The following is a 23020-nucleotide window of genomic DNA, read 5'->3' on the forward strand; positions in this document are numbered from 1 at the left end:
CCTGACTTTCCACCACATTCTTTCCTTTCAAGGTACTTTCAAAAAGCATTTTATGGTGATATTAGAAATTCATATTTTCTTGCCCAAAACAAGCCAAAACAATACCTCTTTAGAGTCCACCTTCAGAGGAATATCATGAAAGGGGGAAATGTAGTGACCAGCTACATTCTCTGCAAAGAAAAAACAAACACAAAACAAAAGCCAATTAAAGCAACAGATATACTGTTCATCATAGCAATAATGTCCTCATCCACTTTTAAATTTATCCATTTTCTCAAAGCTAACAAAACTCCCAATTTAAAGTTTTAGGCAACTTTCAAAACTTGACCTCATCTAAGGGCGAAAGAGAAACATATACCAACTAAATCAAATTGGGATGCTGAAATTATTTACATATTCCTGTAAAACATCCAATGCAGAAAATGTCTAAAATAAGACTAAAACTCAAAAGATGAAAATTCCCACTTTTGATAAAACAACTAGTCATTTCCCGAATGTACAAGGGAAGGATAAGAGCTCATTAAAAGTTTTCCAGGGTCAATGCTGTTACTATGCTATTATGTTCCATTTAAAGTGTATTAAGGTTCTCTGAAGGTGGGTCTAAAGATAGGTACTATCTACGCTGACCCTCCGTAAAATGAAAGGGATAATCTGCATAACATACATGCACCCCAGACAGAGAGACAGAGCAGACTCTGTGGCAATGGAGGCAGTTCATAAAGACGGTAGAACCAAAGCTCACGTCCTTCAGAGCCACACAGTATATCGGTGATACATCTTAGCTTACAAGTATATTAGCAGAAGCTTAGACTAGTTGTTTCTCTACAGTCAAAAGCAAGTTGTTATTGCTAATTTGCTTTTTAAAACATCAATCTTATTGTTACTATTGTTAAACCAAAGTCCCTACCTCTCTCCAATCCAGTTCCATTGAGAGAAACTCATATTATCTCTTTAATCTTAATTTTAGGTCTAGTTGTTACCTTCATCTCTTTAAATCATATATTTATTAGTTTTTATTTATTGATTTTAGAAATTATCTGATTCCAGTTCTAAGATAAGAATTTAGTTCATGTGACCCCAACTGATTCCCCTTGAATTCTCAATTGGCCAATTTTAACCCTTTACCCCTTACTTCCCTATTCCACCAAACATATAGTATTTCTTAACTCCAATAATCTGCCTTTCATCTCCCCTTCTCATTCTCCTAATTTTTGCCTTCTGCACTTTTATTTTTAATTTCATGGCTGGCAAAATGTTCTGTAATGATATTGTATTTTCTATCCCTTCCTATTAGTATATACATATTTTCCAAGATAAGAACCTTGAGTGATCGTTAATATGTATATCCCTGAACCTCCATCCTGTATCTAGTGGATTAAAATCTCAAGGAAAGGGACCTGGCAAGCCCCCAAGTAATTCTTACACTCAGGCAAGTTTGAGAAGCATTGTCTGTGTGTTTATATTTGGCAAGTATAAATAAATATTCTTTCTTGTTCAGCTTCTATTTTTCCTTGTGCTTCTAATTATTTTTCTTGCACTGTCTGTCATAATCATACCCATGTACCATTCCAATGCCTCAGAGATACCATCAAAACTATGGACTCCTCCCTTTACTGCAAGAGCTCCCTGCGAACCCTCTAACCCCTGCTGCAATGTGGATGGATGCTTTCTGGGCTTCCTGCAAATGCTCCCTTGCTCTGCAGCTTAGCTCTGTTTCCTGGACCCCTTGCATTCATCTTTGTTGGTTTACTTACTTCTTGCACAAGAGTATATCCCTAACATGTGTTCTGTAAGAAAGGTAACATGTAATGTAAATTTGTCAAGTCATTCAATGTCTAAAATGTCTTATTTCAGTCCTCACCCCAGACTGATGACTAGGTGGGTAGAAAATTCTAGGAAGAAAACTATTTTCTGTCAGAATTTTGAAAGCATTTCTCCAGTCTTTGAGCATTCAGAGTTGCTGCCATAGTCAGACACCAGTCTGATAGTCACCACTTTGCAGGTGGCCTATTATCCTCGCCCACCTCCCAGATGTCTAGGATCCTCTTTACAGCTCCAGTTTTCTGAGACTGCACAATTATGTGACTGGGGTCAGCACACTTGGGTCCATCAATTCTTAGATCTCTACATTTATTAATAATTTCTTCATTTTGTCTGCTCTTTCCTTCTGGAACTCATATTAGACAAATGCTGAATTTCCTAGACTGAATCTTCATGTCTCATCTTCTCACCTCCTCCTCTTTTTTTATCTCTGACATTTTGTTCTGTTTTCCGGTAGATTTCCTTACCTTATCTTCTAATTCTTTCTTTCTTTTTTTTTTTTGTAGAGACAGAGTCTCACTTTACCACCCTCAGTTGAGTGCCATGTCACAGGACTCACAGCAACCTCCAGCTCTTGGGCTTTCGCGATTCTCCTGCCTCAGCCTCCCGAGCAGCTGGGACTACAGGCACCCGCCACAACGCCTGGCTATTTTTTTTTTTTTTTTTTTGGTTGCAGTTCAGCTGGGGCTGGGTTTGAACCCGCCACCCTCGGTATATGGAGCCAGCGCCCTACTCACTGAGCCACAGGCACCATCTTATCTTCTAATTCATTGTATTAACTTTGTAGGGCTGCTGTCCCAAATTACCACAGACTTTGTGGCTTAAAACAACAGAACACCATTCACTCCACCACACCTTTTATTGAGTTCTTTATCTTAATGATTGCATTTTAATTTCCAAGAGCTCTTGTTCTTTGACTGCCATTTCTTCATAGCTTCCTCTTCCTTTCTAATGGATGAGTTTTCAGGATCTCAGAACCAAGTTCTCGTTCTGCTTTGTTCTTTCCTATCTCATTTATAGATGTTCTTTAAATCCATTTATTTAGTAAATATTTACTGAACACATCCACTATACCAAGCAATGTTCTAGATGCTAGAAATACAAATTCCAATTGCTTGGTCTTATAGGAACTATATTCTAGTGAGAGGACAGATGTAATGTTACCATGTGTGATAAACACTATAAAGGAAAATAAGTCAGGGAAAATAAAGAGTGAATAGGGAAGAAGTGATATTTTATACGGACTGGTCAGGGAAGATCTGATGGGTCACAATTCAGCACAGACCTGAATAAAGTGAGATCACGGATCAAGCAGACATCTAGGAAGAAGCATCACAAGCCCATAATAGATGCTGAGGAAATAACACACACAAGATGTAAGATACAGCCCAGAGGCCCGGATGGCAGGAGCATGGTGATCAGAAAGAAGAGCAGCAGGCAATGAATTCAGAGACGAAGCTCAGAATCCAGAGAGGTAGGACTCAGTACTGAATGTAACAAAAGGAATTTTCATCTGTTGTCTTCTTTTTTTAAAGACAGTTTCATTCTGTTGCCCAGGCTACAGTGCTGTGGTGTCAGCCTAGCTCACAGCAACGTCAAACTCCTAGGTTTAAGCCAATCACCCTCCCTTAGCCTCCCAAGTAGCTGAGACTACAGGTGCCCACCACTATGCCAGGCTAATTTTTCCATCTTCAGTAAAGATGGGGTCTCATTCTTGCTCAGGTTGGTCTCGAACTCCTGAGTTCTAGCGATCCTTCTGTCTTGGCCTCACCGAGAGCCAGGATTATAGGTGTGAGCCACCACACCTGGCCAATTTTAGTCTAATGTATTAAAGACATAAGGGAAAAGGAAATAATATACAACAAATACCTACCATGTGTGAGACACTGATAATTTTTACACACATAGTGTCATTTAACTGCCACAGCAATTCTTTAAAATTATTAGTGCTTTGGTCATTTTCTAATTAGAGAAACTGAGCTAAGGGATCTCACCTGACCTAAGAAATGTCATCTAATAGTTCAGTCAAGTGACTAGCTCAATCTATAAACTGTTACCATAATACAGTTGTTTCTGGAAGTTTCAGAAATTGTTCCAGCACTTTCCAAACTGAGTTCCATCAAACTCTAGTGTCACTAGGTTACTAACAAATGTTCTGAGAAATAAGTCCTCTGTGGTTCAAGTTTTGGACAAGTTATTATACATTGGAATTTTTCAGACTTTAATATGCACATTATTACCTTCTAAGAAGGTGATACAATGGGAAGTGTTACACTATTAAACCATAAAACATCTTGTTTAAGAAAACCGAATAATATCCCATGCTTTTATTCAACTAAGCACATTTTGGAAAATGATCATCTACTTGAATCCCCTCATTCCATGGGTTAATGGAGTGAGGTACAGACAGGTGAATTGACACAAGCCCACACAGCAAGTTACAAACAGGGCTAGGGGTGGCACCAAGGAGGCCTGATAATCACCACCAGGATGCTCTTTTCCCTAATCATCCCGTACACAGTTGACCCCATTAATCATTTATTTTGATTCTTCTGAATAGCATTAAAGAGAAACCATTTATAGAGATGAAGTTCAAAACTATTCTACCTCCCAACATGCTACTATTTCAGACTTGGGATACACTTGGAAATGTGGAAAATGATTTTACTTTAATAATGCTAAAAAAAAACATTTTCATCCAAGTCGTGCTATATTCTTGTTTTTCTTTGAAGTGAGACAAAATTACACTCTAGTACTGCCTATATACACTGAGTTAAAAACATTCAATTTGTGACCATCTTTATAAAAGCAATTCATTGTTTTTCCCTTACCCCACTCACCTTAGAGTAGCTTCCTTTCACTGTCCCACCCCTTCCAGCAACAGTCCTGGGCCAACACAGCCATCTGGTGGCTAGTTTGGGAATTGTTTAAGCCAATATACCTCACCATATGGAACCTCCTGGTAACCACATACCCCTTTCTTCTAATTCTTGTCCATTTACCTCTGTTAAATCCTTTTCTGCCGTTACCCAACAGTGTAAAAAATACTTATGTCACTGTAGTTACAGAAAAATCATTAGTCTGAAGCATATTTGCAACTAAAAAAACAAATCAATAATGAAAGGCCAATATAAGCTCAGAAATGCACCCCAATGGAGGCCCTCTCCCAACAGAGACTGCTAGAACCTCAATTATTCATCCAATGCCTTCAAGGAATACCAATACAGAGAAGAACCTTGAGAATTACCAAAAGGTTAACTGATTCATTTTATAGCTGAAGAAAGTGGCCCAGAGAATGAAGTAATCACCTGCTCAATCATCTCTCACACAGAGTTAATGGCAAAGCAAAGATTAAGGCCTAAAACTTCCCAGTCCGAATCCAGGGCTTGGTCATCTACACTAAGTGTGCTCCTGGCCCCTCATTTTTGTTTTTGTCTGTTTGTTTTGTTTTGTTTTGCTTTTCTTCGCCCCTGGCCCCTCAAAACTATTTTTTTTTTCTCAACTAACACTCAAAAGAATTTTTTCAGTGTTTTTACATTTTCCTTAATTAATTGTATCAACAGTATGACTCTCTTGAAGGCAGAGCCCATAACTAAATCTCCTATGTACCGTCCCTAACAGTGTCTACCACGCTTAATAAACGTTTACTGATTGATCTGGTTATTATTACTATACTTTTACCAATCTGAAATACTTTTACCACACTATACAATGGACACACTTCTTTATCTAAAGCTTAAAAAAACTACCTACCATTTTATAAAATTATTTCTAGGTAAAACTATTCCCTATAATCATTACATAGTGACCTCTGGAACACAATCTATTCAGAAATTTGAGACTTCCTGTTAAGGGTGCCTGTTCACCAGATCAGGTGAACAGGCACCCTAACAGGAAGAAAGTATGTAGCATAGAGAAAATTTAACAAAATAAATTTCCCTTAACAAACAAACAAACAAGGAAGAAAGTATGCATAGAGAAAAAAAGCATAGAGAAAAAAGGTTTTGAAGACACCAGGTATTTTAGTAGTAAGTACATTGTAATCACAAGACTTTCCCCACAAGCTTTGTTTTCTCCCCCGTAAAATAAAACTCGACCCTAAACTCAGGTAGGATAACTTCAAACGTTTTATGAATTACAGGTAACAATAATGATTACAGGTATTGTTAATAATAGCAATTTTATATTGTAATCACTTCACATACACAATGTCATGTAATTCCTGCAGCCCTATTTTACAGATGAGAAAAATCGAGGCTCAGTAAGTTAAGAAACTCTCCCGAGGCCACAGAGCTAAAAGATGAAGAATCCAGGATTTAAGCTTAGATCTGAAAACCTCCAGAGTCAGGGCTCCTAACAGACGTGTCAGAATGCAAGGCGCACTTTACAGTTGCTACTACTACCACTCTCTCATTCAAGGCTCTGGAACAGAGTATGAAGCAATTTCATGTGAACAGCTAATCCACACAGGGAAGCTTCCGGATGCAAAGAAAGATGAAAGTCACAGAGATTGTCTTAGTTGGGCAGCCCAGCCTCCAAGCAGGTCGCTTTGCTCCGTGGGCTTGTTCAATTTGGGGAAGCCTAAGAGACTCTTGATCGTGGACCGCACTCAGGGGGCAAACTTCAGCATAAATTCATGTTTGGGGAGAAGATTCCTCATCACTGTCCCTCCAGAAAGGAAGACCCACAGAACTAGGCAGCCCCAGAGTTCTGACTGCCTCTCCAGCTGGTAAGTAGCGGTTACAAGGAGGAGCTTTCTGACGCCATCAGGAAGACAGGCCGGCTCCGGGCCTTCTTTCCATAACTAAGCTCTGAGAACCAGAGCGGCGGCCAGGAATCCGTCAGGGCAGCAGGCCGCGGCGGGGTCAGAGAGGGTTGTTGGTCCCGCAGAGGGTGACCCGGCGCCGACGCCACCCGCCGCCCTGCGCCTCTGTGCTCCGCGTTCGGGGTCTCGGACTGCCGCCCCCCTGCTGGCAGCTCCCGTGGCTTGGCGCGAACCCCCGCGTGCGGGAAGGTGACCTCAAGGCGACCGCAGGGCGACCGTCGAGGGCTGGAATTGGGTAGGGGAGGACAGAGGGAATGAAGCAGACCGCGCAGGGCGGCGGAGACGCTCCCCACCCCCTCCCCCATCCGGTGTCCCCTGTGCGCTGCGCGGCGCACCTCCGCGAGCTACTTACTGAAGAAGAGGCGGTAATCCGGCGAGTAGGGCTGGCCGCGTTCCTCCGTGCGGTACAGGGTCATGGCGCGGCGCGGCTGGGTCACCGCATTCGCTCCCCCCCACAGGCAGGCCGCAGAGGGGGCGTCCGCGCGCCACCCCCGGCCGGTGCGCAGCAGCCGCAGCAGCGCGCGCATGGCGTCCAGGACGGTCGGCTGCGCGCGGGGCGGCGCCGGGGGACCTAGCCCTGCCGCGCGCCAGCGCCCCCTACCGCCCGGAGCCGCCACTCCCGGAGAGAGGCTTAAGTAGCGCTCTGCATCCCTCCTGCCGGGGCAATCCAGGCGGCCCGCCAGTCGCGCGCCCTGAAGGTACCTCGACCGCGCGGAAGGGCTCCACGGCCAGGCCGAGGTTCCGACATGAGCAAGACAAGGCCTACCACCCCTGAGGAGCTCACTGCTACCTATTGATTCAGACATTCATTCCTTCATTTATCCTGGACTTGCTACTGTACCTGTATTTTGTAAACCTACTGTGTTCCCTATTTCACCACGACCTGCCCACTAGATTGTAACTGCCAAGCGCTGAACACTTGAGACTGAGTAGTATCCCTGCAGGATATAGCACCATGCATGGCATGTAATAATGTCGCTCTTGTTAAGTTGCTCCTGAAATTCCCTCTCTAGTAAATCTTTCTCATCAGCACAGGAAATTCTGGTTATAGAGCTTTCCGGAAAATCTTGTTGTGACAGTGGTCCACAGTCCCTCTTTGAACTCCTCTTATCTTGATCCAAAAGGCTTCTTCCAGCTTTCCAGGGGCATCAATGACCTGCTTTATATCAAATATGAAGGTTAGTTCTTGCAATAAATAGGAGAGAATCCAGAAGAGAGCAATAAAGGAGATTTTTTTAAACTGGAAACTAAAACTTTTAAAGAATATTAAATACTTTAGTTACTGAATACATAAAAGTGAAAGCAAGAAGAATAGGAATTTTACGGAAAGAGGCAAAGAAATAAGGACTTATGGTTTTTGCAAAAACAAAGCCAAATGATTTTTTTTTAACTTGGTGATTCATTTTTATGCAAGGCCTTTATTAGGACGTCACCTAAAGCCAAATGATTTTAATTAAAAGAGAAGACATTTTAAAAATAATTTTCTGATTTAAAATGCTGTAATAAAATTTGATTATAAATGAGATATTAATAAACAATACATAAATTCATTAAAATACAATTCTAACTTAAAATTCTGCGTTTCTTACAAGACTTAACTTCTTTATGTAAATTTTGTTAAGTAATTTATAGTAATGAAGTCACAATTAAAGATCTGATCCTAGTCTGATCCTAGTCTTTCTGTTCCATAGCTACAAACTATACCCTTTGGTTAATAATAACAATAAGACAGACACAATTTTTGAAACTAATCTTTACTAATAAAAATCTGAAAGCAAGCATATTACCAAAATAGCTCTATAGCTATTCTGTAACTATAAAGAGAGAATAGTACATCTAAGCAGTAGTGAGAATTTTGATCAATGTAAATTTCTGGGGGTAGGTGGTACAAGTGAATTCTATCTTATTGCTTTAATGTGTTTGACTTCCATTGTCAAGGTCACCCTCATAGTTAAAGATGACTATTACAGCACCAACATCACATCCTGGCTGGAAAGAAAAAAGAGAAGAAGGTTGTATTACATCCCTTCCCTTAAGAACACTTCCCTTGCTTAAGCAGGGATTGGGCTGAAAAACAACTTAAAAAAACAACTTAAAAAAAAAAGAACACTTTCCCAAAATTGCATACTCCACTTCTACTTACATACCATTGGACAGCTCCTGTTTTAATGGCTACAACTTATTGCAGTATAAACTAGCAGACTTTATTCTGGATGGTTATAGCCCCAGATAACAGATGGGAGCCATACTATTGCAGAAGAAGGGGAAAATGGATATTGGAAAACAACTGGCAGGCTGCCACAAATGTCTTTTGTTTGTTTTTATATTTTGAGACAGGGTCTTCCTTTGTCACTTGGGCTAAAATGGTGTCATCATAGTTCATTGCAACCTCAAACTCCTAGGCTCAAGGGATTCTTTTGCTTCAGCCTCCGAAATAGCTGGGACTATAGGCATGCACAACCATGCCTGGCTAGCTTTTCTATTTTTTGTAGAGATGTCTTGCTCTTGCTCAGGCTGGTCTCAAACTCCTGGCCTCAAGCAGTCCTCTCACTAGTCCTCCCAAAGTGCCAGGATTACAGGCATGAGCCACTGAACTGGCCCACAAATGTCATTTTCCTATAGGAAAGCTTCCCTGGGGCTCTTAGTCTAGGCCATTGGAAAGGTCTGTGAGAACTCTAGCAGTTTCTACCTAATTGTGAAGGGAGTGCATATCCTTTCCTATTGGAAACTTGGGTTCTTTCAGCATCTCCAATTATTCTGTGATAAATTAAATTTAGAAGACTGTTCTACCCAGGATCCAGAAAGAATCTCTAGGAAGTATGGATACTAATCACTTATACTCTCTAGATCGTAGATCCTAAAATGATTTTTTCAACAGTGGTGGGTTTCTAATGTGTCAGTTTGACTGGGATGAGCTATCAGGCAGACCCTCCTACAAAATGAAGAGGTAATTTCATTTCTTTTGTGCCTTTATCACAGAGGTTGTTTGGTTTTATTGTTTCTTTATGCAGGAAAAAAAAGCTTAATTGTTCTATTAACTTTTGAAGATTTGATATTTAAATAAGACTACTCATACTAAGACAATGTTGTGGGCTCATTTCAAATGATCTATGGATTCTTCAAATAAGATAAACTTTCCAGATGTCTGATTTTTAGGCATATTCTTGCTTTATGCCATTAAAAGCAAAGGCTTTCTTTAGGAAAGGATAAAGAAAATTATTTTCTTAAAGAATTATTCCTGAAATTAACACCTTTCTATATTTCCTAACACTTGTGGTTATCCATTGGGAGAATTAATTCTGAGGACTCTCTTATTAACAACTTTCCTTAACTCTGGCAACATGTTATTGGTAACTGATAAAATTTTTGTGCATCCTGATTTAAAGAAATCAACAAAAAATACTAAGCATTTCAGAATACAAATATTTACTTAACATGAAATCTTGATGCTAACTTGTTATTTTATAAATTACACTCTAAAATGTTACCAATTTACCATGAGAAAAGGAAACAATGAATTTCATTAAATATGTTTATATTTATTGAATAATCACTTAAATTTCCATCTTTCATTCTCTACAATTTACTGAAATATTTGAGAATCAAAATTAAAAGAGTAGGCTCGGCACCTGTAGTTCAGTGAGTAGGGCACCAGCCACATACACTGAGGCTGGCGGATTCAAGCCCAGCCTGGGCCTGCTAAACAACAATGACAACTGCAAACAAAAAACAGCCAGGTGTTGTGGTGGATGCCAGTAGTCCCAGCTACTCGGATAGCTGAGGCAAGAGAATCACTTAAGCCCAAAAGTTGGAGGTTGCTGTGAGCTGTGATGCCACCGCACTCTACTGAGGGTGACATAATGAGATTCTGTCTTAAAAAGAAAAATTAAAAGAGTATAATGTCAATATGAAATAGAGGTTAACCAATTTGGTGTCTTTAAGCATTTTTAAATACACATTTCTGAAGTTAACATTTACATAATCACTTCCAATTTACACATTTGGAGTCTCAACACATTGGGCTTCTAAAATTGACATCTCCTATGATTGTGTAGAAAGTATAAGTCTCAATCCCAGGAGTTTACAAGTTGGAAAAATACTTATAAAACTGTGAAAAAACATTTCCAGATTTTACAAAATACAAAACCACCAGGGATTCTCAAATAGAGAGTATTGATTTTATATAACTGATGATTTAGGAAAACTGATTTATAACTAATACCTAGAAAGGAACAGAATAGTAAATAATAAGCCATCCATGAAGAAGCTGACAGGTAAAGGCTATCTAGTGCCTGTACTCTCAACAGTTAAGCCTTCTCTAGAAGGGTGGGTCCAAACAAGCCCAGACTACAAAGATTAAAATTAATACCCAGCTCTTTAATGTTCAAACATCAAAGAATATCCACAAACATCAATAACATCCAGAAAAACAGGACCTCATCAAACAAACTAAATAAGGTATCAATGGCCAATCCTAGAGTGGTGATGAAGCTAGGTGAACTTTCAGACAAAAAATTCAAAATAGCTGTCCTGAAGAAGCTTAGTGAACTTCAAGACAACACAGAGAAGGAATTCAGAAGCTTATTAGAGAAATTTAACAAAGAGATTGAAAGAATAAAAAAAGTCAGGTGGAAACTCTAGAACTAAAGCATTCAACTGACATACAGAAATGCATCAGGGTCTCTCAACAGTAGAATTGACCAACCAGAAAGATAGAATTAATAAGCTTGAAGACAGGCTATTTAAAAAGAAACAGTCAGAAGAGAAAAAGAGAATAAGAAAGAATGAAGCACCCTTCTAGCAAGAGATTGGGGTAGAAAGTTTATTCAAAGAAATAACAGCAGAGATGTTTCCAAACCTAGAGAAAGTTATAAATATTCAGGAACAGGAAAATCAGAAGACTGCTCTAAGGTACTTAATAATCAAGCTCCCAAAGGTCATGGATAAAGGAAAGATTTTAAGGAAGCAAGAAAAAAGAAGGAAACATGTAAAGTAGTTTCAATACATCTGGCAGTAGATTTCTCAGTGGAAATCTTATAGGCCAGGAAAGAATGACATGACCTATTCAGGTTGCTGAAGGAAAAATACTTCAATGTTAAAATATTATATCCTACAAAGATATCCTGCAAACATGAAGGAGAAATAAAGATTTTTCCAGACAAACAAAAGCTGAGGGATTTTATCAACATCAAAGAAATACTACAAGAAATACTAAAAGGGGGTTTTCAATCTAAAAGAAAAGGATATTAAGAAACAATAAAAAATATTTGAAGTTATATAACTCACTGGAAACAATAAATACACTAAAAAAGAATACTCTGTTGCTATAATTGCCATTTATAAAATACTCATATCTTAAGTAGGAAGACTAAAAGGGAAACCTATGAAAAATAACTATAATTTTTTGATAGATAGTATAAAAAGATATAGATGGAAACAACAAATAATTAAAATTTGGTGTGGGGGGAGATGTAGTTAAAGGGTAGAATTTCTGTTATATTTCTCTTGGCTTGTTTGTTTCTTTATAAACTGAGTTGTTATATGTTTAAACTAATTGTTATAAAATGCTTTTGCAAGCCTTGTGATCAAAAAGTCTATAAAAGATACACAGAAAAGGAACAACAAGAAATTAAAGAATACTACAAGAGAAAATCACTTTAAAAAAGAAGACAGAGAGGAAGTAAGAAAGAAAAAGAGGAACACAAAACAACAGAAATCAAATAACAACATGGCAGGAGTAAGCTCTTACCTACCAGTAACTATACTGACTGTGAATAGACTAAATTCTCCAAAGATGCAAAGTAGCTGAATGGATTAAAAAATAAGAGCCAAATATATGTTGTGTGCAAGAAACCCATTTCACCTATAAAGACTCACATAGACTGAAAATAAAGGAATTAAAAATGATATTTTGTGCAAACGGAAGCAATAAAAGAACAGGCTTGCTAAGCCTCTATCAGATAAAAGAGATTTCAAGAGAAGGACAGTCATTGAATAAAGATAAAGGGAGGAATCAATTCATAAGAAGGTATAACAATTGTAAATATATATGCAGCAAACACTGTAGTACCCAAATATCTGATCTGGAAAATATGATCAGAGCCAAAGAGAGAGCTAGACCCCAATACAATCATGATTGGAGTTCCACTTTCAGCATTAGACAGATTATCCAGACAGAAATTCAACAAAGAAAACATTCAACATAATCTGCACTATAGACCAAATGGACCTAATAGATGTTGACAGAAAGTTTCATATGAGACCTCTAGAATACACATCTTTCTCCTCAGCTTATGGATCGTTATTAATGATAGACCATGTTAGGCAAAAACAAAAAACAAAAAGAACAAGTCTTTAGAAATTTCAAAAAATTGTAACCATATCAATTATTTATCTGACCACAATGAAACAAAACTAGAAATCAATAACAAGAAGAACATTGGAAACTATTGACTAGTGTCAGGCATCTAGTTGACCCCACCCTGCGACAGTGCCAGCAAGGAAGATGGTGCTGAGGAAAGAACAAAACTTATACCAAACTTAGTGCATAAAACCAGAAGCCTGTAAGGGCATACTCTGTTCCAGGTGCCTAGCGGGGCAGCATGAGAACAATGCAGCCCCTATCCTGTTTCTGGAGTCTTTTTGTTGGGTACATAACAGAGTATATGTGCAAAGATGCTCAGAAGTCAGCAGTCCAGGTTAAGAATGAGAGAGGGGAGATGACAGCCCCCAAGAAGGTTGTGTAGAGGGTAAACAGAGACATAGGGTAATCGAACATCTAAAGAGGCCAGATAACAGCACAAGTAGGAGAGAGAAGGGGAGAGCAAGTCTCATCTCCTCAGGCAGACATCTCAGCTTCTCTAGCCTTCTCTACCTACTAGTTGATGGTATCAGCTGCCTGCACTGCTGATTTTCCCATGCAGGCATAATCATGTAGACATTCCCCTGACTGGGCAACTTCAGACTCCTTTCTTCTCAATTAGGAGTACAGGAGTGGCCTGCCTGCAGGCTTTACCCTGGCTTTTGAGGGAGCCATGGGGTTCAGCCTACCTATTCCCACTAGTGGGTCAATAATGAGATTAAAAAGGAAATTTTAAAATTTCTCAAAACAAATGAAAATGAAAATGCTACTTATTGAAACCTACGGAACACAGAAAGGCAAAAATAAGAGGGAAGCTTATAGAAATAGCTACAATAGCTACATCAAAAGAGTAGAAAAGCTCCAAATAAACAACCTAACAATGCATCTCAAAGAACAAGAAAACCAAGAGCAAACTAAACCAAAAATTAGTAGAAGAAAATAAATAATAAAGATCAGAAGTGAAATTAATGAAATGGGAACAAACAAAAAACAATACAAAGAACAATGAAATGAAAAATTGGTTTTTGAAAAAGGTATGTGAAATTGACAAAGTTAGCCACTCTAACAAAGAAAAAAGAAAGGACACTCAAATAAATAACATCAGAGATGAAAAATGAGACATTTCAACTGATACTGCAAAAAAAAAAAAAAAAAAGAAAGAAACAAACAAACTACTAGGAGCACCTATAAACTGGAAAACCTACAAGAAATGGATAAATACCTAGACACATACAACCCACCAAGATGGAGAATTCCAAAACCTGAATAAACTAATAAAAAATAATGAGATAGAAACTGTATTAAAAAGTTTCCCATGAAAGAAAAGCCTAGGACCCAAGGGCTTCACTGCTGACTTCTACTAAGCATTCAAAGAAATATAATACCAACCCTATTTAAACTATTCCCAAAACCTAGGAAACCCATTCTACAAGGCCTGTATCACCCTGATGTCGAAATGAGACAAAGACAACAGAAAAAGAAAATTATAAGCCAATAACTCTGATGCAAAACTCCTCAACAACACATTAAAAGGTTATTCTTCATGATCAAGAGGGATTCATACCACAGACGCAAAGCTGGTTCCACGTATGCAAATCAATCAATGTGCTACATCATGCCAACAGAATGAAAGACAAAAACCACATGATCATTTCAATTGATACTGAAAAAGCATTTGATAAAATTCAATTTCCCTTTATAATAAAACTGAAAATATGAGTATAAAAGGAACTCACTCCATCATAAGAAAAACCACATATGACATTAGGTAGGTATGGTAGCACATGCCTCTAGTTCCAGCTCCTTAGGAGTCTGAAGCAGAGACTTGCTTGAACCCAGGAGTCTGGGGTTGCAGTGATGATGCCACTGCTCTCTAGCATGGATGATAGAATGAGACTCAGTCTTAAAACATATATACATATATGAGACAGACTCATAGATAGTTTTTCCCCATTCAATGGGGAAAAACTGAACGCCTTCCCTTAAGATCTAGAACAAGGCAAGGATGCCCCCTTTCACCATTGCTATTCAGCATAGAACCTGAAGTTTTAGCTAGAGCAATCAGGCAAGAGAAAGAAAGGCATCAAATTGGGAAGGAAGAAGTTATATTATCCTGTGTGTAATTAATCTTCTATCTAGAGAAACTTGAAGAGTCCACAAAAAATTTTTTAGAACTGATAAATTCAGTCAAGTTGGGGTGACACAAAATCAACATACAAAAATATATATGCCAATGGTAAGCAATTTGAAAAAAAACATGAAAGTAACCCCTTTACAATAGTTACAAATAAAATAAAATAGCTAGGAATAAACTTAACAAAAGGAGTGAAAGATCCCTATAATGAAAATTATAATAAAACACTAATAAAAGAAATTGAAGAGGACACAAAAAAGGGGAAAGATATTCCATGCTTATGAATGAGAAGAATCAGTATTATTAAAATACCCATACTACCCAAAGCAATCTATAGATTCAAGGTAATCTCCATGAAAATATCAATGACATTCTTCACAGAAATAGTCAAAATGATCCTAAAATTTGTATGGAACTACAAAAGACCCAGAATAGCCAAAGGCATCCTGAGCAAAAAGAACAAAACTAGAGGAATCACATTACCTGACTTCAAATTACACTACAGAGCTGTAGTGACCAAAATAGCATAGTACTAACTTAAAAACAGACACATAGACCAATAGACCTGACCAGAGAACCCAGAAACACATCCACACATTTATAGTGAACTTATCTTTGACAAAGATGCAAAGAACATAGAGTGGGTAAAGGGCAGTCTCTTCAATGAATGGTGCTTGGAAAACTAGATATCCACACGCAGAAGAATGAAACTAGATCCTTATTTCTCACGAAGTACAAAAATCAAAGCAAAAGGAATTAAAGAGTTAAATTGAAGATCTGAAACTATGAAACTGCTAAAAGAAAAACACTGGGAAAACCCTTAAGGACTTTGATCTGGGCAAGGACTTCTTGAGTAACACCTCCACAGACAACCAAAAGCAAAATTAGACGAATGGGATCACATCAAGCTAAAAAGCTTCAGTGTAGCAAAGGAAACAATCAACGAAGTGAAGAGACAAATCACAGAATGGGAGAAAGTATATGCAAACTACCCATCCTAAAAGGGATTAATAACTATTAATACCATAGAATATATAAAGAGTTCCAGCAGTAGGCAAAAATAAAATAATCCAATTAAAAATGGGCAAAGGATCTGAATAGACATTTCTCAAAAGAATATATACGAATAGCCAATAGGTATACGCAAAAAATGCTCAACATCATTAGTCATCAGAAAAATGTTAAAACTACAAGGAAGTATCATCTCACCCCAATTAAAGTGCCTTTTATCAAAAAGACAGGCAATAACAAATGATGGTTTGGACAGATATATAATGACTGTGACACTGTTGGTCACACGTAAATTAGTGCAACTACTGTGGAAAGGTTCCCCCCCAAATTAAAAATATATCTGCCGTATGACCCAGCAATCCTGTATCCAAAGGATTTCAATATATTGAAAAGATATCTGCACTCCTGTGTTTATTGAAGCACTATTCACAATAGCCAAGATTTGGAATCAACCTAATTGTCCATCAGTGGATTAATAGATAAAGAAATTGCAGTACAGATACACAATAAAACATTATATAGCCACAAAAAGAATGAAATCTTGCCATTTGCAACAGCATAGACGGAACTGGAGGACATTGTGTTAAATGAAATAAGCCAAGTGCAGAAAGACAAATCTCATATGATCTCACTCACATGTGGGAAGTAAATATTAAAAACTATAGATCTCATAGAGACAGAGAGTAGAATGATAGTTATCAGAAACTGAGAAGTGTAGGGGAGGGAGGCTAAAGTGGGAATGAATAATGAATGCAAAAATATAGTTAAGTAGTTGGATAGAATGAACAATGTTTGAAAGTACAACAAAGTGACTATAATCAACAATAAGTTAGGGCACACTTTGAAATAACTAAGAGTGAAATTGGAATGTTCCTAACACAAACAAATGATAAATGGCTGAGGTGATGGATGCCCCAATTACCCTGATTTGATTAATTCATATCATAGGTCTGTGTTAGAACATCACATGTACCTATAAACTTATACAACTATTATGTGCCAATTTTAATTAAACATTTTTTTAAAAGAAAATAAGCTCAATATCCTTAGGGAATTTTTAATGAAAACAAGATACCAGAATATACCTATTAGGATCGTGAAAATCCAGAAACAGACAATACCACATGATGAAGATTGCACTGACGGTGGGAATGCAAAATGATACAGCCGCTTTAGAAGGCAGCTGGGTGGCTTCTTACAAAACTAATCAAGGTCTTAACATTCAATCCAGCAATCCTGCTTATTGGTATTTATCCAAATGAATTGAAAATTTACGTTCCCTCAAAAACTGGCACACAGATGTTTGTAGATGTTTTATTACCAAAATGTGGTGCAACCAAGGTGTCCCTCAGAAGGTGGAGGGATAGACTGTGGTATATCCAGACAACGGAATACTTTTCTACATTAAAAAGAAGTGAGCTATTAAGCTATGAAAAAACATGAACACATCTTAAATGCAATCTACTAGGTGAAAGAAGCCAATCTAAAAGGCTACATGCTCTATGATTCCCACTATCTGAGATTCTGGGAAAGGCACAAGATGGAGACAAGGATCGGGATCAGCAGTTTCCAGGGGTTAGGGAAGAGAGAGGGATGAATTGGTAGATACAGAGGATATTTAGGGCAGTGAAACTGTCCTGTATGGTACCATAATGGGGAATACACGACATGATATATTTGTCCAAACCCATAAAATGCAGAACACCAAGAGTGAACCCTAATTATAAACTACGGAATCCGGGTGAGAATGATGTGTTAATGTAGGTTTGACCACAAATGCTGTTTTGGTGTGGGGTGTTGATTAGTGAGGAGACAGGGTGAGTGGAGGTGTGTAGCATGGGAGTCATAAAGAAAATCTCAGCACCTGGGCGGTGCCTGTGGCTCAAAGGAGTAAGTCGCTGGCCCCATATGCCAGAGGTGGCGGGTTCAAACCCAGTCCCAGCCAAAAACTGCAAAAAAAAAAAAGAAAAAAATCTCAGCACCTTCTGCTCAATTTCACTGGGTACCTAAACGTGATCTAAATAACAATCTATTAAAAAAAAACAATAACAGAAACAAGTGACTTACATCTTAAAAGCTATCTAGCCAATATCTAGGGTTGGTAATTTGAACTTAGAAAATGTTTCATTTCTTTTCTCTTGTTATTAAATGTGTTTTCCTTTATCATCTAGTGAAAATCATTGTATTCACTGCCTAACAAATAGTACCTGTACTTTTAATTCTTTATTGTAACAGCATTCATTTAACCTGAATTGCTATTGCTTGAGCATCAACATACCCTGATACTTCTGCAGTGTAGTCTCCAATATCAGTAATCATTTTACGATGATTTATGGTTAGTTTTACACTTGCAGAGATTCTATAATATTACTCTTCAATATTACTGAGAAAATTTTGTACAGTTTTATTCTTAAGCAAATGTCCTTTCTAATTTTCCTTTTATAGACTTTTACCCACCTCCTTCACCACTCCACCCCTGCTAACTTAATGAACAAAGGTTAAATTCTCAGAGGACTCCCTTTTTTTGAGACATTCTGAACACCTAATTTAAAATATAAAAATTCTGGCAGAATTTCCTGGGCAGCCGAGTAACAGCTTCCTTGCATCTGGGCACCGTGAGTCTGGGGAGATAGGACTCCAGGTATCTCTGGCTGGTGGGATCTGCCTATCATCACCCCTGAGAGGATACAGGGAGTCAGTGAGAGACTTCTGGACCCCAAGAGGAGGACTAAAACAGTGGAAAACCGGCAAGTGGTCGCATGTGTTCAATCCGTCTAAACCCGCCCGCAACTGTAAGTTCAGTAGCAGCGAAACTGCAAACCAGAAAGGCCTTACCTGTGAACTGTTTTGGTGTCTTTGGACTTGGCACTCAGCTGAACTGCCTTGGGGAGAGCCTGAGCGGGAGTGCGGAGAACTTTGGCCTTTGTCTAGGGCTCCAGTCTGAGCCACTGAGCCAGACGGAGCTAATAGTGTTTGGCTCTGGGTCACAGGCAGACATTGTGAGCTATCTGCCCCGGCAAGCTCCGCCTTCAGGGTCGCAGAGCTAGAACTGGGTGGGAGCTGGTAACCCAGCGACCAAGTAGCCTAAGGGCGGGGTCTGAGCCGCCTTGCAGCCCTAACCCTCGGGGGCAGAGGGAGACCAGTTTTGGCACACAGGGTAAGTGGCTAGCCACTTCAGCAGTGATTCCAGCGACAAGCACTTCCCTGGGAAAGCTTCTGCTCAGCAAGTGAACAAGTTCAAAATGCCTTTTAAGTGGGCTGAAGAGAGATTTAGGGTGTCTACCTGCTGGGGTTTGAGAAACTAGCAGCCTCCAGTAGTATCAGAACTGTGATTAACATCTCATACCCCAGAAGACCACGTGTTGCCCAGACAATATTCAATAACATATACATACTGCTTTGTTTTTGGTTGTGGTTTTTTGTTTTTTTTTTTTTGGTTTGGTTGGTTTTTTTGTTTATTTTGATGTTCTTGATGTTGTTCTGTTTTTTAAGTTCAACCTTTTCCATACAGATCCTTTTTCTTTATCAATTTTTCTAGTTTAATTATAATTTCCCATTGCTGCCTATTTCAATAATTAGAACTTCATTTTTGTTAGTGTTTCTACCGCTATTATTTGGTTTTCCACCCAATTTTATCCTGTAAAGTTTTCTGTTTGCGTGTTTTGGTTTGATTTATAGCATTTTTGTCTTTCCTCTCTACTTGGTGGAGGTGGGGTACTGTGTCTGATCAGGTTAGCAAAGAGCTGCTGACCTCAAGGGAACCACCCAACTGGGCACCCCCAGAAGGTGGTTTTTTTTTTAAGGTTGTATCAAAGTACCCTACTGTACACCGATATTGCTCTGTCTCCCTCTTTCTGTGCCTCTCTTCTTTTTGTCAATATTCCCTTTACCCACCCCCTCTCCTTTCTCTATTTTTCATTTTTTTTTCTTATCACTCGGTCCTCCTTTCTTTCGTCCCTTTTTTGCTCTTCAACCTTCTCACCCTTCTGGTCCTGTAACCTTAGTCCACAGGCACAAGAACTTAAAGAGCAAGAGGAAGTGAAAGGAAAATTAGGGCAAGGAAACAGATAAAAGAAATCACTCGTGAGGAAGAATCAGCAGAAAACTCCAGGCAACATGAAGAACCAGTCCACAACAATCCCGCCAAGGGACCATGAGGTAGCTACTGCAGAGGATTCCACCTATAAAGAAATGTTAGGAATGACAGAAAGGGAATTTAGAATACACATGTTGAAAACAATGAAAGAAATGATGGAAACAATGAAGGAAACTGCTAATACAGTGGAAAATAACCAAAAGGAAATTCAAAAACAGAATCAAATAAGAGCTGAACGATATGAAGAATATAAAAAGGATATAGCAGAGCTGAAGGAACTGAAACAGTCAATTAGGGAACTTAAAGATGCAATGGAAAGTATCAGCAACACGTTAGACCATGCAGAAGAAAGAATTTCAGAGGTAGAAGACAAAGTTTTTGAGATAACTCAGATAGTAAAAGAGGCAGAAAAGAAGAGAGAGAAAGCAGAACGTTCACTGTCAGAATTATGGGACTTTATGAAGCGTTCCAACTTACGAGTTATAGGAATTCCAGAAGGGGAAGAAGAATGCCCCAGAGGAATGGAAGCCATACTAGAGAATATTATAAAAGAAAATTTCCCAAATATCACCAAAGATTCTGACACACTGCTTTCAGAGGGCTATCGGACCCCAGGTTGCCTCAACTCTAACCGAGCTTCTCCAAGACACATTGTGATGAACCTGTCCAAAGTCAAGACAAAAGAAAAGATTCTGCAAGCTGCCAGGAGTAAGCGCCAGTTGACCTACAGGGGCAAATCCATCAGAGTGACCACAGACTTCACTAATGAAACTTTCCAAGCAAGAAGACAATGGTCATCTACCTTTAATCTACTTAAACAGAACAATTTCCAGCCCAGAATTCTGTACCCTGCTAAGCTAAGCTTCAAAATTGACGGAGAAATCAAATCATTTACGGATATACAAACATTGAGGAAATTCGCCACAACAAGACCAGCTCTACAGGAAATACTTCAACCTGTTCTGCACACTGACCACCACAATGGATCAGCAGCAAAGTTAGAACTCAGAAATTAAAGGACAGAATCTAACCTCCACACTGATGCAAAAGATAAAACTAAGCAATGGACTCTCACCAAATAAGATGAATAGAATACTACCACACTTATCAATTATCTCAATAAATATTAATGGCTTGAATTCGCCACTGAAGAGTCATAGATTGGTTGACTGGATTAAAAAACACAAGCCATCCATTTGCTGTCTGCAAGAAACACACCTGGCTTCAAAAGACAAATTAAAGCTCCGAGTCAAGGGTTGGAAGACAATTTTTCAGGCAAATGGAATTCAGAAGAAAAGAGGAGTTGCAATCTTATTTTCAGATACACGTGGATTTCAAGCAACTAAAGTCAAAAAAGACAAAGATGGTCACTTTATATTGGTCAAGGGAAAAATACAACAAGAAGACATTTCAATTCTAAATATTTATGCACCCAATTTAAATGCTCCCAGTTTCTTGAAACAGACCTTACTCAGTCTGAGCAATATGATATCTGATAATACCATAATAACAGGGGACCTTAACACTCCTCTTACAGAGCTGGACAGATCCTCTAAACAGAAATTAAACAAGGATATAAGAGATTTAAATGAGACCCTAGAACAGCTGTGCTTGATAGACGCATATAGAACACTCCATACCAAAGATAGAGAATATACATTCTTCTCATCACCCCATGGAACATTCTCCAAAATTGATCATACCCTGGGACACAAAACAAATATCAACAGAATCAAAAGAATTGAAATTTTACCTTGTATCTTCTCAGACCATAAGGCACTGAAGGTGGAACTCAACTCTAACAAAAATGCTCTACTCCACCCAAAAGCATGGAAATTAAACAATCTTCTGTTGAATAACAGATGGGTGCAGGAAGAAATAAAACAGGAAATCATTAACTTCCTTGAGCATAACAACAATGAAGACACAAGCTACCAAAACCTGTGGGATACTGCAAAAGCAGTTTTGAGAGGAAAATTCATCGCTTTAGATGCCTACATTCGAAAAACAGAAAGAGAGCGCATCAACAATCTCACAAGTGATCTTATGGAATTGGAAAAAGAAAAACAATCTAAGCCTAAACTCAGTAGAAGAAAAGAAATATCCAAAATCAAATCAGAGATCAATGAAATTGAAAACAAAAGAATCATTCAGAAAATTCAAGGAGTTGGTTTTTTGAAAAAATAAATAAAATAGATAAACCATTGGCCAGACTAACGAAGAATAGAAAAGTAAAATCTCTAGTAACCTCAATCAGAAATGATAAAGGGGAAATAACAACTGATCCCACAGAGATACAAGAGATCATCTCTGAATACTACCACAAACTCTATGCCCAGAAATTTGACAATGTGAAAGAAATGGATCAATATTTGGAATCACACCCTCTCCCTAGACTCAGCCAGGAAGAAATAGAGCTCCTGAACAGACCAATTTCAAGCACTGAGATCAAAGAAACAATAAAAAATCTTCCAAACAAAAAATGCCCTGGTCCAGATGGCTTCACTCCAGAATTCTATCAAACCTTCAAGGAAGAGCTTATTCCTGTACTGCAGAAATTATTCCAAAAAATTGAGGAAGGAGGAATCTTCCCCAACACATTCTATGAAGCAAACATCACCCTGATACCAAAACCAGGAAAAGACCCAAACAAAAAGGAGAATTTCAGACCAATCTCACTCATTAATATAGATGCAAAAATTCTCAACAAAATCCTAGCCAATAGATTACAGCTTATCATCAAAAAAGTCATTCATCATGATCAAGTAGGCT

The 23020-nt window shown here is 38.5% G+C and overlaps 1 protein-coding gene across 2 annotated transcripts in view; it reads right to left on the minus strand.

Moving 5' to 3' along the window:
* The window catches only part of PPA2 (inorganic pyrophosphatase 2), a 77550-nt gene extending 70338 nt beyond the window's left edge, over nucleotides 1–7212 (minus strand). The window contains exons 1-2 of one of the 2 annotated variants that reach the window (XM_053560452.1): nucleotides 6999–7212; nucleotides 106–170 (exon numbers count right to left, since the gene is read on the minus strand). In XM_053560452.1, the coding sequence (XP_053416427.1) occupies nucleotides 106–170; nucleotides 6999–7173 (240 nt within the window). In that variant the 5' untranslated portion in view covers nucleotides 7174–7212. The remainder of the gene's footprint in view (nucleotides 1–105; nucleotides 171–6998) is intronic. The other variant, XM_053560360.1, reaches the window with a different exon arrangement.
* Between the last annotated feature and the right edge of the window lie 15808 nt (nucleotides 7213–23020).

The sequence above is a fragment of the Nycticebus coucang genome, chromosome 1 (assembly GCF_027406575.1).
Source record: "Nycticebus coucang isolate mNycCou1 chromosome 1, mNycCou1.pri, whole genome shotgun sequence".
Taxonomy (NCBI): domain Eukaryota; kingdom Metazoa; phylum Chordata; class Mammalia; order Primates; family Lorisidae; genus Nycticebus; species Nycticebus coucang.